The sequence below is a fragment of the Elgaria multicarinata genome, chromosome 1 (genome assembly GCF_023053635.1).
Source record: "Elgaria multicarinata webbii isolate HBS135686 ecotype San Diego chromosome 1, rElgMul1.1.pri, whole genome shotgun sequence".
Lineage (NCBI taxonomy): Eukaryota > Metazoa > Chordata > Lepidosauria > Squamata > Anguidae > Elgaria > Elgaria multicarinata.
In genome coordinates this window covers 59252291-59278598 of record NC_086171.1, presented here as the reverse complement: position 1 = coordinate 59278598, position 26308 = coordinate 59252291, and the positions used below count along the sequence as shown (strand labels likewise).

At 42.1% G+C, this 26308-nt stretch overlaps 1 protein-coding gene across 3 annotated transcripts in view; it reads right to left on the bottom strand.

Annotated features, from left to right (window-relative positions):
- Positions 1–14014: 14014 nt before the first annotated feature.
- The window catches only part of OSBPL3 (oxysterol binding protein like 3), a 106310-nt gene continuing 94016 nt past the window's right edge, over positions 14015–26308 (bottom strand). For all 3 annotated transcript variants that reach the window (XM_063129005.1, XM_063129020.1, XM_063129012.1), the window contains 8 exons: positions 24049–24186; positions 21831–21894; positions 18850–18928; positions 17601–17745; positions 17228–17372; positions 16069–16195; positions 15228–15350; positions 14015–14491 (listed from right to left, as the gene is read on the bottom strand). In XM_063129005.1, coding sequence (XP_062985075.1) covers positions 14395–14491; positions 15228–15350; positions 16069–16195; positions 17228–17372; positions 17601–17745; positions 18850–18928; positions 21831–21894; positions 24049–24186 — 918 coding nt within the window. In that variant the 3' untranslated portion in view covers positions 14015–14394. The remainder of the gene's footprint in view (positions 14492–15227; positions 15351–16068; positions 16196–17227; positions 17373–17600; positions 17746–18849; positions 18929–21830; positions 21895–24048; positions 24187–26308) is intronic.

The following is a 26308-nucleotide window of genomic DNA, read 5'->3' as shown; positions in this document are numbered from 1 at the left end:
GGGGCTAGCAACATTGTGGGCAGTAGCGTGAAACAACATTACAAAATTAAAGAAAAAGGTCCCAGATTTCTTCCCATCTGGGGAGGTTGGCGCTTGATGAAATACTGACACGGTTGCATAGTAAAGAACTAGCAACAGGGGATTTGAGGGAGAGGGGGGCACGATTCAGAAAAAACTAAATGGTATCCGAAAGGGATTCTGGAAACTAAGCCAGCTGTGTTGCCGTAGTCCTAATGCTTTGTCCATCGGGAGCAGTACCGTCTGAGCTTTGGCTCAATACTGTGAAACTGGCAGGTGCATCTGGACCAGCCGTTCTTAACCAGGTGCCCTCCAGATGTGTTGGACTAAAAGTCTCATGATCCCCAACCAGCAATGGCTAGCTGACTGGAAATGATAGATGTTGTAGTGGTATAAAATGTTTTATGAAATCAATATTATTTCTTTGCCACCCAATAGCTGGAGCTCTCTGGACACTTCACAATATTTATTATTATTATTTATTACATTTATATACCACGCCAAAGCCAAAGCTCTCTGGGTGGTTTACAAAAGAGGTAAAATCATAAAATACAAGAACAATAAAACGTAACGTCCTGGACTAGAGAATTGTTTGAGACATTTGGAAGCTGCGTTTCTAGCAATCAGTCTATTTCTCTGGAGTAATTTAACACTTAGATGATTTGGGGGGGGGGGGGGAACCAGTGGGAGTGTCTTATTTTTAGGGCTTATCTTGGCCTGTAGATCCCTCTAATTTGGTTCATTGTCAGGGCTTCTTTCCAACTTAATTAAGCCTGTCTGCACACTTACAAGGCTGGGTACAATCTTACGCCATGTGAAATCTGTAGAATCTTATTATCAGTGTTGTGGTTGTGGCATGGGATTTCTGCATCATGTTCTCTCATTCGCTTCATTAATCTGGAGAGTGGGCAGATGTTACAGCAAACAGCTGAGCATTTTCTACTGGCAACATGCAAAGTGGTAATATCCTCAGATGAATGAAAATATGATGCATCAGACTTCCAACTGTCCTGTTCACTTCCAAGAATGGAATTTAAAAAAATAAAAACCAAAACCAAGCTGCAATGTATTTGAGATGTAATATTTATTAATGTCTAGCTAAACTGGATACAGGGATAACACACATTGTATTTTACACAGTAAGATGAGCCAGAATGTTTACAACCAGTACATTATATAAAAACAAAAACAAAACAAGGAAAACTGGAAGACAAGAATAGTGCAACTATAAAAACAACAGTCCCATAATGCGACAGTCATGTGAGGCTAACCGTCATGGTAAGGTACAGTCCATCAGCAGGTTCAAGTCAATACCTTCCCAATTTAGAAAATAAATACATGTGTTGTGTGTTGTGAGATTTTCATTTGAACAATCAAATCTTTGTAGCAGATCAAGCATGCATATGTAGTAGAGTCTCTTCTGAAATATAACTTGAAATTTAAAATGTAATAAGATCAGCCTGATTCTGAAAGGGTAATAATCACAGCGAATTCTTACTAGATCACTGAGTGTTGAGGAAGATCAGGAGCTTCTCAAAAGCACATGACAGCAGCATTTCCCAACCTGGCGCCCTCTGGAGGTGCTGTGACAACTCCCATCCTCCACAGCCATCAGGCCCAATTATGCTGGCTGAGGTTGATGGGAGTTGTAGTCCAGAACATCTGGAGGAAGCCAGGGTTGGGAAGGATGCTCTATAGTAACTGCAAGGTAAAAAGAAAAGAAAATGGTGGCAATCCTATGCATGTTTGGAGAGCATGGCTGGCTGGGGAATGTTGGGAATTGTAGAACTTGATTTTCTGTTTAAACATGCATAGGGTTGCACCCTATGTGAACATTTTCAAAAGAAAATTTAGAAATCTGCAAAAGATCATTAATATGGCAACTACATAGATAAAGGGAAAATAACAATAGATGTATTGCTCTCGGAATTATGAAGTGAACAAATATTTCCTCTAAGCAACAACAAAAAGTACAGTAATACAGAATGTGATGTATTGACAAATAGAAAGCTAGTGCACATTTCCCTTCCTTCTTGATGTTAAAAAAGGTTTTTTAAAAAGCAGGGAGACACTCCCTATTCCACTTTCTTCACAGCACCCTAAGCTGGAGTTCATTTGTTTTCCCACTATTACAAAAAAAAAAAAAAAAGCAAAAGAAGCTCCCTTAAAAATTTACCCACATTGAAACAATTTCCTTCTGTGTGTGTGTTTGTAATATAGCCTAACCATGAACTCAAGAAGAGTATTATACAAAGAGAAATGGCAGGGGAGTTCTACACATCCAATGTATCAAATCTGCACCAGTCCAAGACTGGGGAGCTTCATATTATTAAAATTACAACAAGCATGTTGTAATGATGGCAGGGATGTCATGTGCACAGGCAGTTTCTCAATTAAAAAAGACCTGGGATAGAGGGATGCATGGTCATGTGCCACCTCATTGCAGCATGGTCAATGAATACATTGTAGCAAAGGTAGCAAGCTAGCAGCAATTCTGGCATGGGAACATTATTCCAAGTTCACCTTCCCAGCAAATTTCTTACACCAGCATTAATGCTAATGCTCTGTCAGCCTTACTTGTATGAATAGTAGTACCTTAACTCAATATATATGTTCTCTATATAATAGGACATAGGGACAGAAGATTAGATTATCAAACAGGCTGCTTAGATAACAAACAAAAATGGTAGTACAGAAAGCAACTTCAAGACAGTGCTGTGATCTTATATCACTTCATTAGCAGAAGCAGATTTATCTGAATACAGACTGGGCAAAATTCACCCACACTGTGCCAAAAAAACTATAGCCCCAAGCATTAAAAAGGAAATGGAGATGCTGCATCAAGGAAAACTACGAGACATGGTGTAGAACAGGCGCTTTTGAGTTCTTCAAAAGATAGTGAAAAAGGAAAGGCAGGGCAGGATTGTAGAACATAAGATTTGGAGTGGGGGGAGGTGAAAGAAGTAGAGGGAGGGGCACTGTAGGGCTTCTAACCTCCCCCCCCAGTCCCTATGGGGTCTAAACTCTCTGGAGATATTCCCCTACCCAACCTCTCATCACACCCATGAGGACATTTGTTTTAAAATAATAGACTGCACTGAGGATTTCAGGTATCCCATTTTTGTGCCTGATTCCAGATGTGTAGAACAGAAATAGTTCAGAATACTACTTTTAGAAAAGAAAAGCACACTTTGAGAAATCATGAGCTTGTTCTGCATTCCATCCAACCATCCCCATCTTCAAGGCAAAGTCAAACAAAGGGAAGTTTTAAAGCAGAAGCCATCTCTTAACACAGCAAAGTTAAATTCAGAATATTCCCTTTCTCAAAGAATAATAAAGTTATGCTTACACTAAAGCAGAATGTCATACGGGGATATGGATGGAAACGTCCAGCATTAACTGTTATGATTACATAAACTTTTAAAAGCAAGATCCTTGTTATTAAGGGTACTACTGACAGCTCACGCCTACTATACATATCTACTCAGAAATAAGTCTCATTGAGTTCATTGGGGCTTACTCCTGGATAAGTGGGTAAAGGATTTCAGCCTAAGACAGGGTTGAAAGTGCCTAAGCAAAGCCCGACGATATTTTATCTCCAGTATGCATCATCTCCACCAACAAGGACTTTCCAAGTAGAGGACTGTTATGTACATTGGTGTACTGTAATGTCCACATGGGGCTCTGGATCTGGCCAATAAAGTATTTAAGGGTGCTGGAATGAAAAGTCCAGTTTCTTTAAATTATAAATTATCCCACTGAAATGCATACTTTGTCATAAGCTTTCTGCCTTCAAGATCTAGTATCTTCTGAACTTTAGAAAGGCTGAGAATCCAAACAGATCTCCAAATTCTCCTTTAAATCTCACTGCTTTAAAATCTAATTAGAAATTATCAATTGAAATTCACAAGTATTTTGGATCGAACGTGTTTTTTTTAAGTGTTTGCTGAACACCTTTAAAACACTTGTAGCTCCTGGTGTTATAGAAGAATAACAGAATGCATTTCATCTCCATGCTTTTATAAGTAATGCAATAGGGTGTCCAGCTATCTAGAAATGTAGCATGCATGGTAAAAAGTCAGCCATGAGCTGAACCCCAGAACTTCTTTTCATAAAATCTAACTTACTCTAGATCTGTACTTTGTAGTTTGAGAGATCGACATTAATTGATCATTAGATCCTCAGTTCAGACTGCCAATTAAAACTAGTCTGTCCACAAAACATTGTTCTAATATACCAAATATGGATATGACCGTGTTTGTAAGAATATACGTACAAATATAAAAAGTTCCTTCCTTCCTTACCACTGAGATTTGGATGTATGTTTACGTTATAGACACTAAGGATGCTTCCAGATGGCTGGTTGTGGGGTCAGAAGAGGAACTACCCTAGAAAGAAGAGCTAAGTACTTGAATGGAATGGCATATGACACCTCCATCACAGAGCTTGTGGTCCTCCTATACCGATGCTGTAAAGTCTGTGTGGACTAGCTGCAATCAGCAAAGGAAGTGGCAGTCCTCCTAGTGCTGAATTGCAGTTGTCGGGGTTATGACGCAAACCTTCCATTGCAAGTGCTCTAATACCAGATGTATTGTAGGTGAGAAGACTTAGGCCATGGCTAGACCAGGCCTATATCCCGGGATTGTCCCGGGATCATCCCTGTGCATCCAAATGACACACAGGGGATTCTGGGAGCAGGCAGGGATGACCCCTCCATTTGCCTGGGATAATCCTTAGGTCTAGCTAAGGCCTTAATGCAAGGGATGTATAGATGTTGTTAAATCCATTCCATCCAGGTTTTGTGAATTGTCAGGCATCTGCTCATTCACAAAATCAGGTATTTTTTAATCAGAATTTCTTCTCCTACCCTAATTCACATTAGGACTAATGCAAATGAGCAGAAATTCCCCACAAAAGTGAAAAACTGGTCTGCCAGTCCACAGAATCCGTGACTCAGAAAAAGCTGATCTGCTGTGGAACCCACAAGTCAGATGTATAATCCAAACTCATCTGAATCCATTGCAGATTTCTCCAACATCCCGACTCGTACACATGTTGATGCAGTTTTGAGCAACTGTTGAAGCATTTCCTTCTCTTTTTGGTGGGACACAGATTATGCATTTTACCCTTGGGGTGAGTTCACAAAATACTTTATGCTGTAATTGCAGTTAATAACCTGAGCATTCAAAATTTTGCATGGCTGGAGCTTGATCCGTCCAGCTTTTTGACTGGATCCCAAGAGCTAAGATAGCACCATGTGACGCATGTGCGCCCTTAAGCATTCTCACCTGCAAATACTAGAAGTTTAAGCTGTGTAATATTCAGAGTTGTGTGATGGTTGCTACTTGCTCGAGTTATGTATGCCAATATTTCTCTTGCCATTTGGAAAATAACAGCAGACCAGGTTGGAAATATTCAAGACCACAAAATATGTCAACAAGCCCCTAAGGGAGTGGGGATTAAATATGTGTAAAAGGTTGTTAGAGCCCTTTCATAAGGGTCAATTCATATAATTCAGTATAAGATGCAATGTATTTGGAGAACTGGCTGTATGATTGTTTCATCATGCACCCAGCTCCCCGTTCTGTGTATGACAAGCCAAGCCAACAGTGAAATTAACATGATGACACACACAGAGCAGCGTCCTACCATATCAGTTAACACTGCACTAGAGGTCACTTACATTAGAGCAAGGTAATTTATGTTAGTGGATTGACATATTGATTATACTGCTATCTTGATTCCATGGGGTCTTAAAAAAAACAACAATAGACGAATTCCAGCAAACAAAACCTGATGCAATAAATAGATCAATTTCCCTTTTTGAATCAGAGACTAGATTTCTTTCTCAGGACCCAATTGATTAATGCATGTATTATGGGAAGCTCCTGGCTCATGAACAATGAATGTACTCTTTTCAAAAGCTGCATTAAATTTTAAAAATCTGCATTTGGATTGCATACTGTACAAAGCAGCAAAAGACGAAGGAAACTGGAGTTTCCACAGAGAGAAGCAGCCAAGCAACCAAACCAGTGAAATTTCCGAAAGTACAATGCAAAATTAAATTATCATTCTTAGCTGATCATTAAGCACGGAAATGGATTTATGCAAGAGACGATATATAAACAAATTGATTGTAAATGTATGTGACAAAACTGTCCAAATATTGAAGGATTTTGGAAATAATTTTTGTGTGGGAAATCTAAATAAATAATATAAATAAATCTACAAAGAAATGCAATGATAATTATATTAAATTATTCAGAAGGACTCCTTCTAAAGGAAACTATAAGAAAGCAAAGGAAATCTTAATTAGTGCAAAAAAAAAAAGTATCATGGTGACATATTGTTAAATAGAGAATGGCTGATTAAAATTAGGATTTTGTTGAGATACCAGAAGTAACTTGCTAAGCGAATACAAAGGGGTAGGAGCAAAAAGAAAATTTAGAATAACTGTGTGCCAGTTAAAGCAATCATAATGCAGGCAGACGGCCATCCGATAAGAGTTAGGATAGAATGGAGGCACCCCTCCACTATTGGAGGCAGATGGACACCCAGGAGGAAAGCTCTGTGGGCATAACACTATCACTGGTAGCGTTCTCACCAGCATTAGGAGTGTTAGATCCCCAGATGGGATATTCTGGGAGTGGGGCAGGAGCACCTTTGGATCAAATGGTTTCAAAGCTCCTGCGTTCCCGATGTCCTAGTTATCAGAACCCTCGCCCACTTCAGACACAGGGAGAGCAATTGCTTAAAACACTGCTGAGGAGGGGTGGGGGAGGGGTAAGTCTGCCTCCCATCGTTCACCCTGGCTCTGTGCCTACATGCAAGATATACTTGCCTGGAGGCACAAAGTGATTTGGGTCAGCCCTCCCATGGAAGAGCTCCATATGCATACTGAAATAAACCGATGTTATGTCCTCGCATAACACTGGGATGCAAGACATGTACTATGTCCCAAGAAGAAGATGAAATCATGTTTTGCCAATCTATAGAAGAAAGCATTCAACACTGAAAACCGACAACTTTCATTTCTTGATTCATAGGCAATAGATTGGAAAGCCTATGGAACAAGTCTATGTTTTAGCATGTACGTTTTTGGAGCATGTGCTGCCTATTAAAACTGTGATTGAACGAAGAAACAAATCCAATGACTTCCACCTCGATTCCAGACTGCAGTTTTGTCTACTTCGGATTCCTGCTTTAACATGCTGAAGTATGCTCATGAAGGTATTAGGATGCATACAAAGGATATAGGAAAAACATATAACCATTTTAGTGCAAGACACATATTTACCTGAACACAAAACAGTTAAAGGAAGATCATATATTCCATACATTTATCTAAGGCAGATGGTCAGTTTTTTTTTAAAATACAAGATATTGAAAATGCTGCTCAGAAGAGGTAGAAAATACCAAAATCTTATTTCAGAAAAGATCTGTCTCATAACACAATTAGCTACTTTGCAAAGAGTTAAAAAGAAGGGTTTCTCCATTGTCCAGCAGGATCTTCATTTTAGAAACAAACCAGGAGAGTAAAAAGAAGGAGAGTTCATGCTCTGTAAAGATTTTGCTCAAGCTAAAAACAGAACCATATTTCTTTTCGTTTGGTCCTTTTCATCCATGTTCTTGGTTTAGAAGTACTGCGTTATACTTAAGCAAATAGTACAATCTAGCAAAACATAGTTGCTTGCAACGGACGGCCATCCTGTTGATTCTAATGAGACTAAACTTTTGTTGGATTGTGCCCTAAAAGTATAGCCTACACGGTATTATCCAGATACATAATATGAAACAAATTTGGGGCACAAGCTACTTGGAACAGCCACTGTGCAAACCTTGCTGAAATCTGCCATGGTTGAACTTCAGTTCTTTTCAACAAGGCATAAGGGACGCTCCAAAGTGTCTGTGCCCATTTTTGTAAGGCAGTAGATCCATCAATGCTACTACCACTTCATACTATTTCTTAGAATAGGTTATCTAATTGTGTAAAAATATTAAGTTACTAAATCTCTTTTTATTTTTTAAAAAACCACCTTCAGTAAGACTCCAGCAGTAAGATGGAATCTTAGGCAAGAGACAAAATAAATACACTCAGTCCAGCTTGGGTAGCTTACTGACATTTTGGGGAATCAGTGGCATCCATGCAGTTTCGGCTGCTGGCCAATACTGTCTATCACGCAACTCGATAAGGCATTTAATCTGAAATGCAGGTTGCTTACCTGTAACTGTAGTTCTTTGAGTGGTCATCTGTGCAGTCACACTATGGGCTCTGCGCCGGCGCTGCGCCTTGCCTCGGAAATACTTCTCTTAGCTGAGAAAACGTTATTTTAGGCGGGAACCCTCCCCCACCATCCAGTGCGCATGACTGCGCGTGTTCCCGCCTTCCCCTCAGTTCCTTTGAGACCGATTTACGATCTTGGTACCGAGAGGATAACCCTTCAGTGTATGACACCGAAGTGGGGATGGTGGGAGGGTTGTGTGACTGCACAGATGACCACTCAAAGAACTACAGTTACAGGTAAGCAACCTGCATTTCTTTTTCGTGGTCTCTGTGCATCACACTATGGGCGATTACAAAGCTGACACTTACCGGTGGAGGGTCGGTGTCATTGAAGAACAGCTGACAGTACTGCTCTACCGAAGGAAGAGTCTTTCCGGGAGCGTGTGTCAATGCTGTAGTGCTTGACGAAGGTTAGAGGACTTGACCATGTCGCTGCTTTGCATATGTCCTCAAGTGTAACTCCTTTCGCAAAAGCTGTGGAGGTTGCCAGACTTCTAGTCGAGTGTGCCCGTATTCCTTGTGGGAGGGGAAGTCTGGCTAAGCGGTAAGCTAGTTTGATAGTGTGTGCTATCCATTGTGTAAGCCGTTGAGAAGAAAGTGTTAATCCCTTCTGCTTGCCACCGTAGCAGATGAAGAGACTCTGAGATTTGCGAAATGTTTTTGTCCTGTCATTATAGAAGGCTAAGGCTCTTCTAACATCAAGGCAATGCAATCTCTTTTCTAGGTCCGTGGAAGGGGATGGAAAGAACGTCGGGAGGATGATGTGCTGGTTGATATGGAATTCCGAAACTATTTTAGGTAAGAAAGCAATGTCCGGTCTCATGACGACTTTGTCTTTATGGAATACAGTGAATGGGGGATCGATACGAAGTGCTGATAATTCGCTTGCTCGCCTTCCCGACGTGATTGCTATTAGAAATGCTACCTTCCATGATACGAGGTGTATAGGTGCGGTAGCAAGAGGTTCGAATGGTTTCGTTGTTAATGCGTTTAGGATTACTGAGAGGCTCCAGTTGGGTGCAATTGGTTTAATTGGAGGTCTTAGGTTTTTAAGCCCTCGTAGGAATTTTTTAATTATTGGTGTGGAGAATATGGCCCTATATTGGATCTCTCCACGATGTGCCGAGATAGCAGCCAGGTACACTCGGATTGAGGAGTGTTGTAACCCTTTTTCATATAGGTGATGTAGGAAATTGAGCACGTTGGTAATGGAGCATTGCTCCGGCTGAAAAGAGTTAGTGGCTGCAAAGGAGCAGAATCGTGACCATTTTGTGGCATAGGATGTTCTAGTGGACGGCTTTATGGACGCTGATAGGACGTGCTTTACTTGTGCTGATAACTGTGCGTCGGTGTGTAAGCAGGTTCGTGTTCGATTCTCCATGCCGTTAGTTTCAGTCTGTGAAGATCTGGATGGAGGATTTGGCCGTGGTTGCATGATAGGAGAGATGGGATGGACGGGAGGTGATAGGTGTGTCCCTTGGTGAGGCGTATCAGTGTCGGGAACCATGCTTGTCTGGGCCACCAGGGTGCAATTAGGATGCAGTTCGTCCGGTCTTGTGAAATCTTCATGATTACCTTGTTGAGGAGAGGGAATGGTGGAAAGATGTAGTATAGGGTGCTTGTCCAAGCGTGTGTGAATGCATCCCCTAGGGATCCGTGACCTATTCCTCCTCTGGAGTAGAATGTTCTGCATGTCTTGTTTTCTGCTGTAGCGAATAGGTCTATTGCTGGTTGACCCCACATTTGAAAGATTTTTCGAAGTACGGTGTTCGAGAGTTGCCATTCGTGGTGGGGAGTGAATGTGCGGCTGAGGGAGTCTGCGAGAGTGTTGTCGTCTCCTGGTATATGTATGGCTGATAGATATATATTTCTGGGGATAGCCCACTCGAGAATTTGGAGTGTGAGGTCGACTAATTTTGGGGACCTTGTGCCTCCTTGCTTGTTGACGTGCCATAGTACCGTGGTGTTGTCGGTAAGTATTTGTACATGATGGTTCTTGAGGTAAGGTTCGAATGCTTTGAGAGCCTTCCTGACAGCCTCTAATTCTAAATAGTTGATGTGGTTGTTGGTTTCTTTGTTCGTCCATTGGCCCTGCGTTTGTAGTGTTCCGCAGTGTGCTCCCCATCCTGTTGTCGATGCGTCCGTGGTAAGTATTCTGGATGGGGCCGGTTGTTGGAAGGGGACTCCCTCCAATAGGTGATGTGGCCTTGTCCACCATCGAAGGCTGGCGATAACCGTATCTGGGATGTTGAGAAAGTGAGTTTTTGGGTCCCGATCTTTGTCGTAGTGGAGGAGGAACCAAAGTTGAAGAGGGCGCATGTGGAACCTGGCCCACTGTACGACTGCGGTGGTTGAAGCGAAGTAACCTAATAGGCGTTGAACTTTGTGTACATTTGTGTATGGTTTTGCAATGAGATTTCGAGTTTTGCGGGCGAGGTGGAATGCTCGGTCTCGAGGGAGGTATGCTCTTCCCATGATTGAGTCTATCCTTGCTCCTATAAATGTTATGAGTTGGGTCGGTTGTAAAACTGATTTTTCTGGATTTATGTAGAGGCCGAGAGTCTCTAGGGTGTAAAGAGTCAAAGAGATGTTGTCGTTTAGAGTTTCTTTTGAGTCCGCCGTCAGTAGCCAGTCGTCGAGGTAAGGATATACCTCGACATTGGATAGGCGCAGATGTGCACAGACCACCGCCATGCATTTGGTGAAAACTCGCGGTGCTGTGCTGAGTCCGAATGGTAGGACACAAAATTGATAGATGTTTTCTCCGATGGCGAACCGTAGGTATTGTCGGTGCGTCTCGGCGATGGAAATATGAAAATATGCGTCTTTTAGATCTACAACCGCAAAGAACGCATTTTTTCTTAAGAGTTGTAAGATGTTGTGTAGCGTCGTCATCTTGAATTTTTTGGGGCGGATAAAATAATTGAGATCTCTGAGGTCCAGAATTGGGCGAAGACCTCCGTCCTTCTTTGGTACGGTGAAGTACCTGGAGAAGAAACCTGTGTGCTTGGAATGTGGTGGAGCGGGTTCTATGGCTCCTTTTGAAAGTAGGAGTTCGGTTTCGCTGATTAGTGCGGTAGAGGGTGGTGTTGTCTTCACTGTACCGAGAGGAGGGAGGGTCTCGAATTCGATTTTGTATCCTTGGAGGATAATTTGGAGAACCCAGGAATCTGTTGTAATGGTTTCCCAGGCGTGGTAGAATTTTGAAAGACGATCGCTGAATGCCAAGTATCGGTTGTGAGTTGAGTCAAAGGCGACGTTTTTGCGGGTTGTCCTGTTTTGGCTGAGGGCGGAAACGGTTGGTTGAGGTGTAAGGTTTACGTTGAAAAGATTGAGTTGGTTGAAATCTTGCTTTATCAGTTGCTCTTTGGGTGTATGTTTGGTACTGGCGAGGCCATTTGCGACTCCGCTGAGGTTGGAGCTGTTGGTTGTGTTGGCCTAGTCCCATCTTTTTGGCGTTGTTTCTGGCTTTTTGGACTGTGTCCATCTTTTCATCTGTAGAGGCATTAAACAGTCCGTCCCCATCGAAGGGTAGTTCTTCGATTCTTGAACGAGCTTCTGGTGCCATTCCAGCTGATCTGAGCCACGCGTGGCGTCTGAGTGCTATAGAGCCCATCATTAATTTAGCGTAGCAATCAGTCTGGTGTCTAGTTGTATTGATTTGGAGTTTTGCTAGGCGTGAGGCTTCTGATTGAAAAACTCGAGCCAGTTCTCTTTGGTCGTCAGGTAAGTAATCACATAATGAGCCAACTTTGTCCCAAAGAAACAACTGATATCGGGACATAAGGGCTTGATAGTTTGTGACTCGTAGTCCTAGAGCCGATGCAGAGTATGACCTTCTACCAAGGAAGTCTAATCGTCGACCTTCTTTATCAACAGGAGAAGTATGCAGTTTCTGAGATCTTGAGTGGGATGACTCGACTATTATAGAGTTCGGACGAGGGTGAGTAAACAAGAATTCCACGTCTTTTTTCTGGACTCTGTACATAGATTCTAAACGCCGAGATGTAGGCGTCATTACAGAAGGAGAGGTCCATGTTTGTTTGACTGCTTGGAGCAGTGTTGGTGCAAACGGTATTTCTACTGGAGCTGATGCTTCGGTGAATATTGGTTCAAATATAAGGTCTGTGAGTTGCTCTTGTTGTTGTTGAGCATCGATACCGAGAGCGTGGGCCATTCGTAGTATCTGTTCTGCAAAAGAGCCCATCTCTTCTGATGGTGATCCCCTTTCCTTAGGGCCAAGGTTATCATCGGGAGAGGGCAACGACGGTTGTTCAGTTGAGGTTGTTGGAGAGTCGGAGTCGTATCCTCCAGGATGGGTAGGAGATCCTGGAGGAGTTGCGCGTGCTTCGTCGTGAGACATTATTATTCCTGTGTCTGGGTTAGACGAAGTCGCAGGGTTCCTAGTTTGAAATTGGGAAGGACGATGTGCATTCTGTTCGTCACGGTAAGCTGGTCTTTTGTCATAATAATGATCGTAACGTCTTGAAGGATAAGAATAGTCTGAGTATCTGTCATGATCGTGGTATGGGGATCTTGATCTGCTGCGATAGTAGCGTCGATGTCTATTATTATAGCGATCGCTATATACCGATGGTGAACGATGTCGAGATCGTGATCGAGAGTAATGTCTGCCACGCTCATAACGATCCACGTGGGAGCGAGGAACGCTGTGTTCCCTCGATCTTGGTCTAGATACAGGTTGATGTTGACGGGTAGAGCGAGTTTGCTCTATGTCTTCACGGCTGGGCGGATCTCTTTGAGTTAGAGGGAGCGTTGACTGTGGCGTCGGTGTCGGAGGTTCTCGGATTTCTCCTTCCGATATAGTCGAGAGCAGTTCAACAGCCGGGAATTCTGCCGGGTTGGAACTGTCCGTCGTGGCCGTTGTGCGCGGCGGAAACGGGCCGGCTTTAATGGCCTTAGATTTTTTCTTCTTAGGTTTGTCTTTCGCGATAGGTGGCGATTTGGCGTTTTTAGCTTTTTTAGCTAGTTTTTTCGCCGTCGAGACCGTGAGAGAGCGTTTCGATGTCGAAGGTTCGACATGGGTTGATAGTGTCGAATGTTCTGTCGATGTCGAAGCTTGAATGGGCGTGGTAGGGGTGGTCATGGCTTTTGGGTTATCGACTTTTTGAAGAGTCTGTTTCCAGAGTTCAGCTTTTAGCCTATCTGCCCTGTGTCTTCTAGTTTGCTTGGAAAACGCTTGGCAGTGGTGGCACGTTTCAACAACGTGTGACTCTCCAAGACACAATAGGCAGAGGGAGTGTCCGTCCGCTGCAGGGAGTTTGCTACCACAGCGGACGCACTTTCTAAAAGGAGCCTTAAGGGCCATACAAAAAGTAGAAAGGAAATAAAGTCTTTTTTTTTTTTTTTTTTTTAGGAGATGAGAGATGAGCGAAGAAGGAGGAGAAGAACACAGAAGAATAGAAGAATAGAAGATGTATAGTATAAGGTATAGTATAAGGTAACTCAGCTACTCAGTAAAATGCGAGGAGGAGAAGCTTTCCTGAGGCATCAGCTAAAGCGGTCGCAAAGGAACTGAGGGGAAGGCGGGAACACGCGCAGTCATGCGCACTGGATGGTGGGGGAGGGTTCCCGCCTAAAATAACGTTTTCTCAGCTAAGAGAAGTATTTCCGAGGCAAGGCGCAGCGCCGGCGCAGAGCCCATAGTGTGATGCACAGAGACCACGAAAAAGAACTTGCATTATCCTTTGGAAAAATAGTGTTAAAGCGTCTCTCTCTTCTCCCCCCTCTCAGAGACCACATTCATTAATTGTTTATTAAATAGCATATGTAAAGCAAGTTAGAGTTTTTGTACATTCAAACAAATCAGGGCTACTATCAAAATAGACTGGGGCCACAGCTAGACCTAAGGTTGGATGTCCTGTGTGTCACCTAGTTGAACAGGTTTGACCCCTGGACGATCCAGGAATAAACCTTAGGTCTAGCTATGGCCACAGAACCAAATAACTGTGCATGTCAAAAATCTAAATCAAGCAGAAGTCTAGAAGATCAAAGTGATATGCAGCATTTCCTTCCTTATAAATTATAATCAAGAGAAACAATAGCGAAACGTCCGCTTCTCTTTTCCTTTTTCACCACAGAACAGGATTATCCAGCTTGGAGAAACTGGGGTTTTTTCTAAGTTCCAGGTAGGTTCCATTGCTGACCCAGGATTCATCTGCAGATTTCCTGTCAAACAGTGAACAGAGCATCTTTGTTCTCCTGCTAACATGGGTGTCTTAAGTCTGCTACCTCTTTGCTTCTAACGATTCCTGATTTTGTGGTGGAGGAGAAACGGCTACAGTGCCTGGAGTTCACTTTGAACAGGTATAGCCCCCAAGCCATACTTAGCATAAGTTACCTTTGGATGGAAGCCTGGGGCCATTGCCCTCAGGCAATCCGTACTTCTACCAATAGGATTGCATGGGGACAGCGCTTCATCAATGTGCTGATTCTGGGTCTCTCTATAGGGTAACTCACATGCTTTGTTCTCCCCAAATTCCCTGCTTTTCTTTCAGCAAACTGGAAGTACAGGAAATTCCTAGTTACAGGAAATTCTCTCATCCAGGCACAAACCACACCCAAACCTAATCAGTTTCAGCAAGGTAATTATGTGCCTTCTCATTTATTTCTTGGCTCATTGTTTGTTCCAACATGTTTCCAAATTAGGTTTCAGCCACCCCACCATAAGAAAACAAAGGTGTGGGTGTGGTTTTTGTGTGGTTTCCCCCCTCTTTTCTCCCCAACTCATCTTTCTAACCATAAGACACAAATAAAGAAAATGTATTTAGCAATTAGTCAAGTGATTTGAAAACTAAACTACAAAGTTGGATCTCATGGATATCTCTTTGCTTTTATCATGTATTCAGCATATTAATAGACAAAACATTGCAGCATAGTAATCTGCCATGTTCTTAAATACTACCTGAAAAATCTAGGTTGATGTTCCATACTGTTTTCTTCTAGAACTTTCCGCCGCTCTCTCTGTAGTTGCTCAATCCTCTGCTTTTGTACTTCTGCTCCTTCAATATTCCCTTCTTCTAGTAGCCTGCCATTCAGCAATGATAAGCAAGAGCACAGCATTATTGAGATATTTCATCTTGTGCCTTTCTCAGTTCTTGCTGAACTACCTAAATTTTACCAACCACCAGACTTGGTCCAACCCTTCTACAGGCCGTAGACTGGATAGGAATGACAATTTGTGAGGAAACTCAATTGGTGGAGAAATTCCAGAATTATTCAGAAATTAGGGGAGGGGATCCGAACAGCTGCTGACTTATTCAGCGGCAGGTAAATATAATTGCTTCTCCTCTTTCTCCTTCCTAAACAAGTGACCAATAGAATTGATTATTTTACTTTGATGCCCGGAACAACACATACAGGGTTGCCTCCTGCTTTTAAAACAGAGTCAGGCAACCATTTTGTGATATGGGCACATTAGACAAATTGTTAAACTGTCCTGGGCACAACCACAAAATGGTTGCCATGGGAAGTATGCCAAAGGACAAGTAGCCTGCCCAAAATACTGAGTATAAGGCAAAAGTGTGGTCTGGGCCCCAACACACTAAAGAACTCATATGAACCCATAGTTTTCAGCACCAAGAGAAAGCTTTTTCACAGCAAAACGTGTTACTTTTTTTTTAAAGTGTCCAGGCACACATTGGTCCCTGCAGGCACCACGTTGTCTCCCCGCTCTAAAGAATGATAAATAAACGTTATCACTGCGTGAATTCAGCTGTATGACATTTAAAAAAATTAAAAATTACCTTTGGTCTGGTCTGAATCGTGTGTCACTAGATGGTAACAGTGGTCTAGTGAGTGGGTCCAATTCATTTAATTCTAATGCAAACTGTGTGAAACCGTACCACTGTTCATAATCTTTAGGCATTGGATCTGCAAATAAAAAGAATTCATTTTCCCCCACAATAAAATCTATAAATTTGTTTATTTTCATGACAGTGCAGTTACTGCCTGGTCATTTTAAATCTATAGCAAAAACTACGCCAAGAGGCCCTTTTAGTGGTGGCCACCACAGTGTCCTCCTAATAGCATGTGAAGCTATGTCCTTTGAAACCTGCTTGTCATCTTGTTAGCAGGTAGGCTGGAGAGACTAGAAAGCTGGCTTAACAATGGCCCCATTCGGACATAACAGTAAAAATTAATTAACCCACAATTTGCGTGGTTTAGGCTGCCATCATTTTGAATATGCAATTTATGATAGGGCAGCCCGCAACCAGCACACTCCATGGCAATTCATGGGTTAATCAACTCATAATTTGCTGCCTTTATGTGTGAACTAGGCTTGTTCAGTAAAGATACAAGACTAGAGCATTATTTCTTTAAACCATGGTTTGCTCATTCCATATAGTTTATACCCCAATTTCCAATTAATCCTTAACAATGATTTGGATATCCAGATGAAACTATTTACCATGATGAAGCTTTATGTCTGGCATGTGGCCAATAGCTGCATACTTCCCGTGATTTAAACACTGTTTTAAAAGGTATATCTTTTAAGAAAAAGAAGCAGCCAGGCTTAACCTTGATCTATCTAGGCAGTCATTTATGGGAAACCATTACCAAGTTCTCCAATACAAGAGTCCATCCACAGCACATAATATTGTAAAGTATTTATAGAGGAATGTGCTGAATTAAACATGCCTAGGTTAGGGGGGAAATTAATAGAAGAACCTTGTCAGTGAGTATAAAGGCTTCAAACATAGCTGTTTTTATAAGGATACTGTGTTTTTATGCTTTTTATGTTTTTAAACTTTGTATATTTTGTTTTAATGATTACTGTTTTTAACTTTTGTAAACTGCCCAGAGAGCTTAGGCTATGGGGCGGTATATAAATGCAATAAATAAAATAATAAATAAACAAATATACATAAAAATAAAATGGCTGATGGCTGATTGATCACTAACTTGCTCTCCAGATGCAGTTTGCCGAAGACGATGTTCCACAGTATATATTCTCATGCCATTTTCCAAAAAGACGATGTACTACTTTTCCATTTTTGTCCAAAACACTGCCTTCAATCTCATGAATATTGTGATTCCAGTATTTTGTCTGAATACGAAGTTAGCAAAAGAAAAACAATTTTAAAGGGTCAGAAAAAAAGTAGCTTGCTACTTTAGGTATAACAAAAAACATTACAATGACAGCGTACAATCTTCTGATTCTATTCAACATCCTGTTCACCCAGAAAATTCTTAGTAATCCTGCTCACTTTTGCATTAAATATTTTAGAGCATCCAAGACAATTTCAATATTTACAGCAGTATCTTCGTAAAGTACCTTTACAAAAGTAAGTTTGCAGTGACAGCTGTGGTCATTCAGATTCTTGATTATGATCTCTCCGTAGTGCTCTATCCATCGTTGTCCACTTAAGATATTATGAATGCAAGATGTCACCTTATTCCATTCATAATGGTCCCTAAAACTGGAATAAAATGGGAAATTGTGAGTGTGCGCTGAAATATAAAGCTAGTTAATAATGTCAAGTCCCCCCCCGCCCCCAAATGGTCAACTCAGGCACTCTGAATATCCCATTTTGACTCCCTTCAAGAAAAGCACACCATGATAAAGCATCTCACTCAGAAAGAGTTCTAACATATCTGGACAAAAAATAAAGAGAGCTGAATTAACATTCCTCAGAAATCTTGACATTTCATAAGCACTTCTCAAATTAGTGGTCAAGCACTCACTTTGCATGCAGAAATATCCCAGACACTTTCAGTTAAAAGGAACCCAGGGAGCAGTGTGATGCAAAGATGTCTGCCAAGGCCCTTGGAGATGCACTGGGCTAGATTGACCAATGGTCTGATTCAGCCCGATGCAGCTTTAGTTCAAAAATATCAACACCATATGTCAATTGAACATATAGAGCAGCCTTCCCCCAACCTAGTGTTAGGGAAGACAGATGTATTGGAGTACAATTCCAACATAGGTGGCTGGGGTGTTATTAAGATTCAGTCCAACATCCAGTGGAAGATCAACTTAGGTAATTTTTAGGTGTCACAAAATCACCTCAAGTTAACAGCCCACTAACTCACCCTGAAGCTGATTCCTAATTTAAGGTATGATGTAAAAGTGCCACCATCAAAGAATAACCAGAGTAGCTTGATTGGTTCAAAACAGCAGGCTTCTCTAAATGAGTGATTTATATCATGTTCATGACTGGCGACCCATGGAAGTTTGCGGGTCGATTAGATGACATCGTCAACATCCAGTACATCTCCCGCGGTTTCCCCCAGTAATTCCAAGTTTTAAAAATACAGAGATAATTCTGAATCTAATTTATGATAGATTTATTCCACCACTAGATGGCAGACTTTCATTGAAAAGAATAGGCTGCAATCGCATTCCCTTTCCCATTCAAAATCACGTGGTCGCTGCTGTTGTAAACACAAAAAGATCTGAGACCCGGTAAGAGTGCAGGTTTTTTTTCTTAATGTAGAGACACCCAGCCTCTCCAAAAAGATAAGAACAATTCACTACTGGCCTGATGGTACAGTTTCATCATGCATGCTATTATAGAACTTACGCTGGCAAAATTACATGTGTTGTACCAACTGGCACAATTTCCATGGATTTCCCCCAGAATTTGTTTTTCCATCTGATATCTGAAATTAAACAAACAAAACAACAACAAAACCTAAGCACATTCTTAACACCGAACACAGATATCCTGCTATTGCTAAGCGCGACGGCTTACAAACCTAGTAAGCCTTTCGTCAATAGATATGGTAAACTAAAAAAGGTATCAAACAATATGTACTTGCATGTTCATTTATGGTTCCACAATCCGATATTAGATTATTAGACTCATATTTTACTAATGTAACATCACAACTCCTATATGATGGTGTTTTGGAACCATGATGGAACTCAGCCTGGTGACAGTTATACTGACTGGGGCTCTAGTCCAGGAGTGTGCAACTTGTGGTCCCCAGATGTTTCGTCTTACAGCTCCCATCAGCCCTAACTAGTATAGCTAATGGTGAGGATGATGGAGGGGCTCATGTTGCCTCCTTTGCTTAACCTTATACACACTTATCTGGAAGTAAGCCCAACTGAATGGAAATGTAGAGGATTGCAGCCTAAGAGGCTTAAAGCAAGCAGTTCAAAACAGTTCATATAGCCAATTCATATAACTATGGGCTTTATTTCCCCTACCCCTCTTTTGAGACCAGGACCAGATTTTGAGTAACTTAGGGGGTGTCGTCACAGCGCTGCTTCGGCCCGCGTTCCCTTAAAACCTGCAGCATCGCAGTTAATCCACGTGTTAGAAGGCAGCATGGGCTTTCCAGCAGCCATTCGGCTCATCAGGCCTGACCCCTGCCCTCTGCCTGGCCTTCCACTCTTCCAGCGACCTATCAGTGGTTGCTATCCACCCTGGAATGCCCCTGGCCCGAAGACAAAGCCAGGTCACCACCGACAGATGGCAGGAAGACGGTGGCGACCTCAAAGCAAAACAAAAAGTTGGGGTAAGTCCCCGATTGTTTAAATCTGCAGCTTTGGGGAAAAGTACCTTGATGGCTGCGAGTTGGTAGCTGTGTTGTGTAACTGACGCAGGGCCACTGAGCAGCCATCACTGAGTAAACAGGGCTTACAGAACAAACAAAATATCACAAGAAGAAAAGAACAATAGTTCTCTCTATGAATCTCTCATACATAGGTTGAGAGAAAGCATGCCAAGTTACAATCGGTGATCATGATGAATAATTTAGGCACCAATCAGTTCTATCTGGGAGAGCCAGGCATGGAGATCATGTGATTTGGCCTTATGAGGCCGAATCAATCAAAACAACTAATTATTTATTTCTAGTCTGTCAATTTAAAAACTGCTCTTCAGTAATAGGATTTTCCAGGTAGCATACAATTTTAAAACAAATGCAGTCGAATTATGAAAATAAAAACAGAATCAAAGAAATGGCAACAAAGCTATAAACACACACTGGAATGCTCTGGCAAATAAAAATAAGTCTTCACCCAGTGCTGAAAAGGCACAAAAACTTGCACCAGATGAGCTTTTCTGGGGTGGGCGTTCTGTACCCAAGGTGCCAGGGTCAAGAAACCCCTCTCACCAGCTGCCAGCTGCATAATTTCAGATGGTGGTGGGATCCTGAGAAGCAGATCAGATGAAGAACAAAGTTTTCTGTAGGGCTTACATGGAAGATGTCAGTAGGGCTTACAGTATATGCAGTAACTCCTTTTAGCTCAAACGTTTGGCAAAAGGGACACAAGTTTATTCTTCTATTGGTATGTTCAAAAAAAGCTTGGTAAAAGTTAACCTATCTGTTTGGGTTATTACACACTCTCTTTTATTTTTTAAAAAAGGAAAATGCAGAGAAAATTATAGATGCTAATCTTGTTGACTGCGTGCATATCACATGCTAATTCTAGCTTGCCACCAATTTGGATGGCTTTAAAGGGGGGTTGGATAAATTCCTGGAGGAGAAGGCTATCAGTGGCTACTAGTCATGATACTATGTGCTACCTCCAGTATCAGAGGCATGAAGCCTGTATACACTGGTTGCTGGGGAACATGGGTGGGAGGGTGCTGTTGTGCTTATGTCCTGCTTGTGGGTCCCTGGTCGACAGCTGGTTGGCCACCGTGTGAACAGAGTGCTGGACTAGATGGACCCTTGGTCTGATCCAGCAGGGCTCTTCTTATGTTCTGATTCTTAGTATGTGGTAGCAAGATGCAATCAATTGATTTCTAAAATAATCTCCCCCACCCACAAGTGTATAGTCAAGGTTCCACAGCGACAGAAAGAACACTAAATTCTAAGTCCTGAAGATGTTCGACAGCTATCTAAGGATGTTGTCGGCACATGCTTATTATGTCAGTGATTTGTCTTTCCACACAATACTATAGAAGACATACTTTGGAATGCTGAATGCAATGGGCAGTAACCTATTCAACACTTCTGCTAACATAAATCACATTGCACGAGCACACATGACCTCTAGCACAATGGAAATTGTGTTTTGTGGCGCAATGGGTTTCCCAGGGATCACACCAGCAAATGCTATTGGCACTGTGCTAGAGGTCGCCAATGCTAGCACAGAGGTGCCACTGCCCCAAAAAATGGGGGAGGGGGCAGGAAAAGGTCTATAGTTGCTACCATTGAGCAGAAACCTCATTCCTACAGCATCCCAGGAAGCAGGGGTTGAAGGCTCCTGCCTACTTCCTAGGATACTCTTTGAATGAAGTTCCCTGGTCTTTGGCAGGAACCATAGACCCTGTTCCTAGAGTGTCTTTTCTCTCTTTTTGGTGATCATGTGTGTGTGTGTGTGTGTGTGTGTGTGTGTCCCCGTCCCCGCCGCCACTCAGCAGACATCTAATGCAGACCTTTGGACAGAAAAGGTTGCACACCGCTGCATTAGCACAGCTTCATTTAGGTTATCAACACGATACTATCCAGAGTCTGAAGCCCTCCAATACCTTCTTCTTTAGAGCTGCTGGCTTTATATCAAATTCTAAAACTAGTGGTACTAAATGTTTCGTTAAAGAGTTACCTTGCCAAAACACAAAGTTATCCGATTCAGCATGGCATGCAGATATAGGTGGGTGATGACTGACCTAACAGTAAGAGAAAGGGAAGGTTACAATTATATTTACAAGTTTGTTTTCAATTGCTCGTATTTCCTTCCCGTATGCATTTTTCAAATGGTTTCCGTTTTCTTTTGACCACAAGAGGGAGCTTGCAAAATTAAAATCAGCGATGAATGAAATGCATAAACACAGCTCTAAAATAAATATGTTTTTTTTAAAAAAACACATAGGGGGAGTTGTGAGGTTCGCTCATGTTTGCAAAGCTAGATATTAATATTAATTTATATTTCATTCGTAATGTAGACGTTAAACACAACTAAGGATGTTGTGAATTTATTTATTTTATACAGAGGCAAAAAGGCTTCTGGAAACAAAAGACCAAAGATAACATCTACAGAAAAGCCATATAACAAAGGAAACTTGACTTTTTCAAAAGTGCTGAATAGCCACACACTCCATTTATCTCAAGGGGTCTGAATTTGGAACAGGGAGTAGCAGAATACAATACAAGGGCTCTCATTCATCTTGGTCAAAATATTTTCTCAATATCTGCTTTGTTTCTGAAAAGATCCAAATTAAATAAAATTCAGGCTGCAGGGAAACACACAGAGGGGGAAAATATCAGAAAGAGTGTTGCTAACCTTCATTTCAATTTCTAATTAGATTCAAATGCAGCCATACTAGAGAATGTTATTTAGTGCAGGAGCCCCAGGATTGAGAAAAAGTTATGCATTTCCTGACAAGAGTAAGGCCGTGCTACTTAGAAACTTATTTTTTGCCATTTGTTACTGTCTTCAGCAATCAGATTTTTCTGGTTCCTACCTAGACATCTCCCTCTTGGACGACCATTAACTTTGATTGAGTTGTTCTGAAGACCAGTTTAGATTCAATGTATATCTACCCCACACCCATAACAATGACAATAAATGTCTCCGTATGTTTCCAAGCTGTATCCCTTTTTAGCTTAGAGAAAAGGCAAATGAGGGGAGACATAACATACGTGCACAAAATTATGTACGGTGAGGAGAAAGTGGATAGGGAGACATTTTATTCCTTCTCATAATATTAGCATCCCATGAAAGCTGAATGGCGAGAGATTCAGGACCGATAAAAAGAAAGTATCTCTTTACACAGCTCATAGTTAAACTGTGGAATTCACTACCACAAGATGTAGTGATGGCCGCCAATTTCGATGGCTTTAAAAAGGGGTTGGATAAATTCCTGGAGGAGAAGGCTATCAATGGCTACTAGTCCGTATGGCTATATGATGCCTCCGGTTGCTGCAGAACATGAGCAGGAGGGTGCTGTTGCATTCCTGTCCCGCTGGTGGGTTTCCCACAGGCATCTAGTTGGCCACTGTAAGAACAGAATGCCAAACTAGATAGACCCCAGCATAGTTCTTCATATTTTTATGTCCCTCTCTCTCTTTCTTTCCCTTTTCCTGGAGGTGAACCAGTAAGTCTTCTAGCTACTCTTTTAAACACCCAAACAGTTCTCACATAGGGACATAAACAAGGCAGATTTATTTTGAGAAAGTTGTCACATCACTGCTCATATGTCCATCAAGGATAAAAAGAAAATGCAAGTGAAAATAATGTAACCTGGTGTTATATCCTTGCCCAGCAAGACTATAAAAAACTCTCAGTGCAGTGTTATTTATACCAGCATATATCTGGCAAGCTTTGCTGATAATAAAATGGGCATTTTATGGAAGCCCCATTCACGTATTACTTCTGCCCCCATCATACTGCTTGGCCCTGCCTTACTAGACGGAGCATGCTTGACACCAGGGAGGGGCCAAGAGCATGGCTCTGGTCCGCAATTATGAAGAGAACCACTTTTAAAGTGGTAACATCTGATAAATGTTACCACTTTTAAAGTGGTAACATTTCACCACTAGATGTCTCAAACCACATGGTCGCCCCTCTCCATCTGTGTAATGTATCCCATAACAATCATACCAAAAAGGGGGAGCACAAACACCCTGGGTCAGCAACGTGATTTCCCCTTAATGTAAAGATGTCCCCAATCTTCCCAAGCCTGAATTGCCATTGTGTGAGTATGCCATGCCTCTGAAGTGGAAAAATAAAGCTGTCTAATATAGATTGCCCAAGAGAGACTCCTGCCAAGTAATCAGAATTAGCTTGTTTTTCAAACTGAATGACAGTAGGATTATAATACCTGTTCAGAAAAAAACTGGAAACCCTTATCTTCACGGACACATTCATAGGTTTCTCCAAGCACAGGATTAAATGGCTTACTTCCAGCTCTGTAGTAACTGGATGCATAGGCAGATACAGCAAAAGCAGCCACATATACCTAAAAACACAATGCACAGAATTATGTTGGTAATTAAAAAGTGTGTGTGTGCTTGTTATCTCTCCCTACATTTGTGTTTTGTTGTCTTTTAAAAAAGGCTTTTGGTCTCATATTGATGTCAGATAACATTTCTCTCCACTTGGAAATTTTCAGATTTGTGTCAATACCTCCTGCAAGCTGGAATGTTATCTTGAGCATGGAACATGACTCAGTGTTTATAGAGTTACTCTAAACCCTTTCCTAAAGTTAAGAAAAGTGCAAGATCCTGAAAAGGAGCACAACAGACTTTTTAAAACAACAGCAGCAACGAGGTGCTTTGAACAAAACTGCGGTGGAAAGAATAACTTTGTGACTGAATTTCAATCTGATTTCATTCTCATTACAAAAATGACCTGCGTACATCTCCCAGGCTAATGAACAGAAATGCTGAAGTATGCCACAGCTCAATCAAGGTCAGATTGAGTTGCCGGTTGTGAAGGTTCCTGGATTGCAGCCAGAATGTTTGCTTCATGTACAGAATGAAGGGGTGCTAAAAATATTTATTGGGCTGTTTATGGGGATCAGAGTACACTGCAGTCCCTAACACCACCACCACCACCAATACCTTAGAGAGAGCACACGTGAAGGTGCAGAGTGAAGCCTTTTCTTTTCTCAAAGACTGCAGGAGAATTGGGGCCAGTTTATACATATGTTACTATATCCAACACAGAATACTCCTGGAATGGATTATGCAATTATGAAAATTATGCATAGTGTGGAGAATATGGGTAGGGAGACATTTCCCCCCCCCTCTTCCATAATGGTGGAACCCAGGGTCATCCCAAGAATCTGATTGGTGGGAGATTCAGCACAGATAAAAGGAAGTTCTTCTTCACATAGCTCATAAACTATGGAATTCTCTACCACAAGATGAGGTGGCCACCAATTTGGATGGTTTCAGAAGGGGGCTGGATAAATTCCCGGAGGAGAAGGCTATCAATGGCTACTAGTCCTGATGTTCAAGTGCAGCCTCCAGTATCCAAGGCAGTAAGCCTATATGCATCAGTTGCTGGGGAACATGGGTGGGAGGGTGCTGTTGCACCATGTCCTGCTTGTGGGTCCCTAATCAACATCTGGTTCGCCACTGTGTGAACAGACTGCTGGACTAGATGGACCCTTGGTCTGATATGGTATGGTTCTAATGGAGACAACCTAGAACCAATGTCATTTGCAGGCCAACTTAGATGATACTTGAAATGTGTGAATGCCCTCCCTGTATCTGTTTTGTTAAATTCAACCAGTGTTTGGGACTGCAGCACACAGTGGTGGGCCGGGCGGAGGGGGGTAGCTAAACCTTTCCTTCTGCAATGCCGCACCAAGGAATCCCACCCCCTACTCCCCACAAGCTGCTGTTCAGACTAGGAGGAAAGCTGGCTTTGCTACTAATGACTTTCCCTCCCAGGGATTGGGATAACAACATGGGGGAAGCGGTTTACCACCTCACTGCATGCGATGGCCCTGGCTGGGACATGCAGCTGCTGTTTTTGCAGTAAAAGCAATGCTCATGCTGCCCTTCGCAACAGATATCTATTTTCTGAGAAGGAGATTAATCTCAGTATCAGTAAATGTTACGCTTAAAAACTTATCTCACCATCGAGAAAGGCTGCCAGTTAAGTCAGCTAAGCTCAGGAAGGGGCCATTGATGGTGTTTCCTTTGCAAAAACTTCTTTCTGAACTTAAAAGTGTCTTTCATCTCTCTCTCTCTCTCTCTGTGTGTGTGTGTGTGTGTTGTATTTATGAGCACTGACAGATGGCAGACTTCTCCTGGGCTGCATAGAGTTACTGCTCAAACCTTTGCAAGTTCACCACTGTACTTTTTTCTTTTTAAAAAAATTCTGACAGACTCATGGGTAGGCTGTGCATGAACCAGCTGCATGGGAAGGACCAGACATCCTTTCCCTTCTATTCTTCAGCTGGCTCTTTCAGTGGAGTAAGGAGAAGGAAAGGGGGTGAATGGCACACGGGGACGGACAGACGGACACCTTCAAAGATGGGGGTGGGCTCCAGTGCTTAAGGTGATGGAAGCCCATTGTAATGGACACATAGGTTTGCCTCCATAAGACAGACCAACTATTCCATGCCT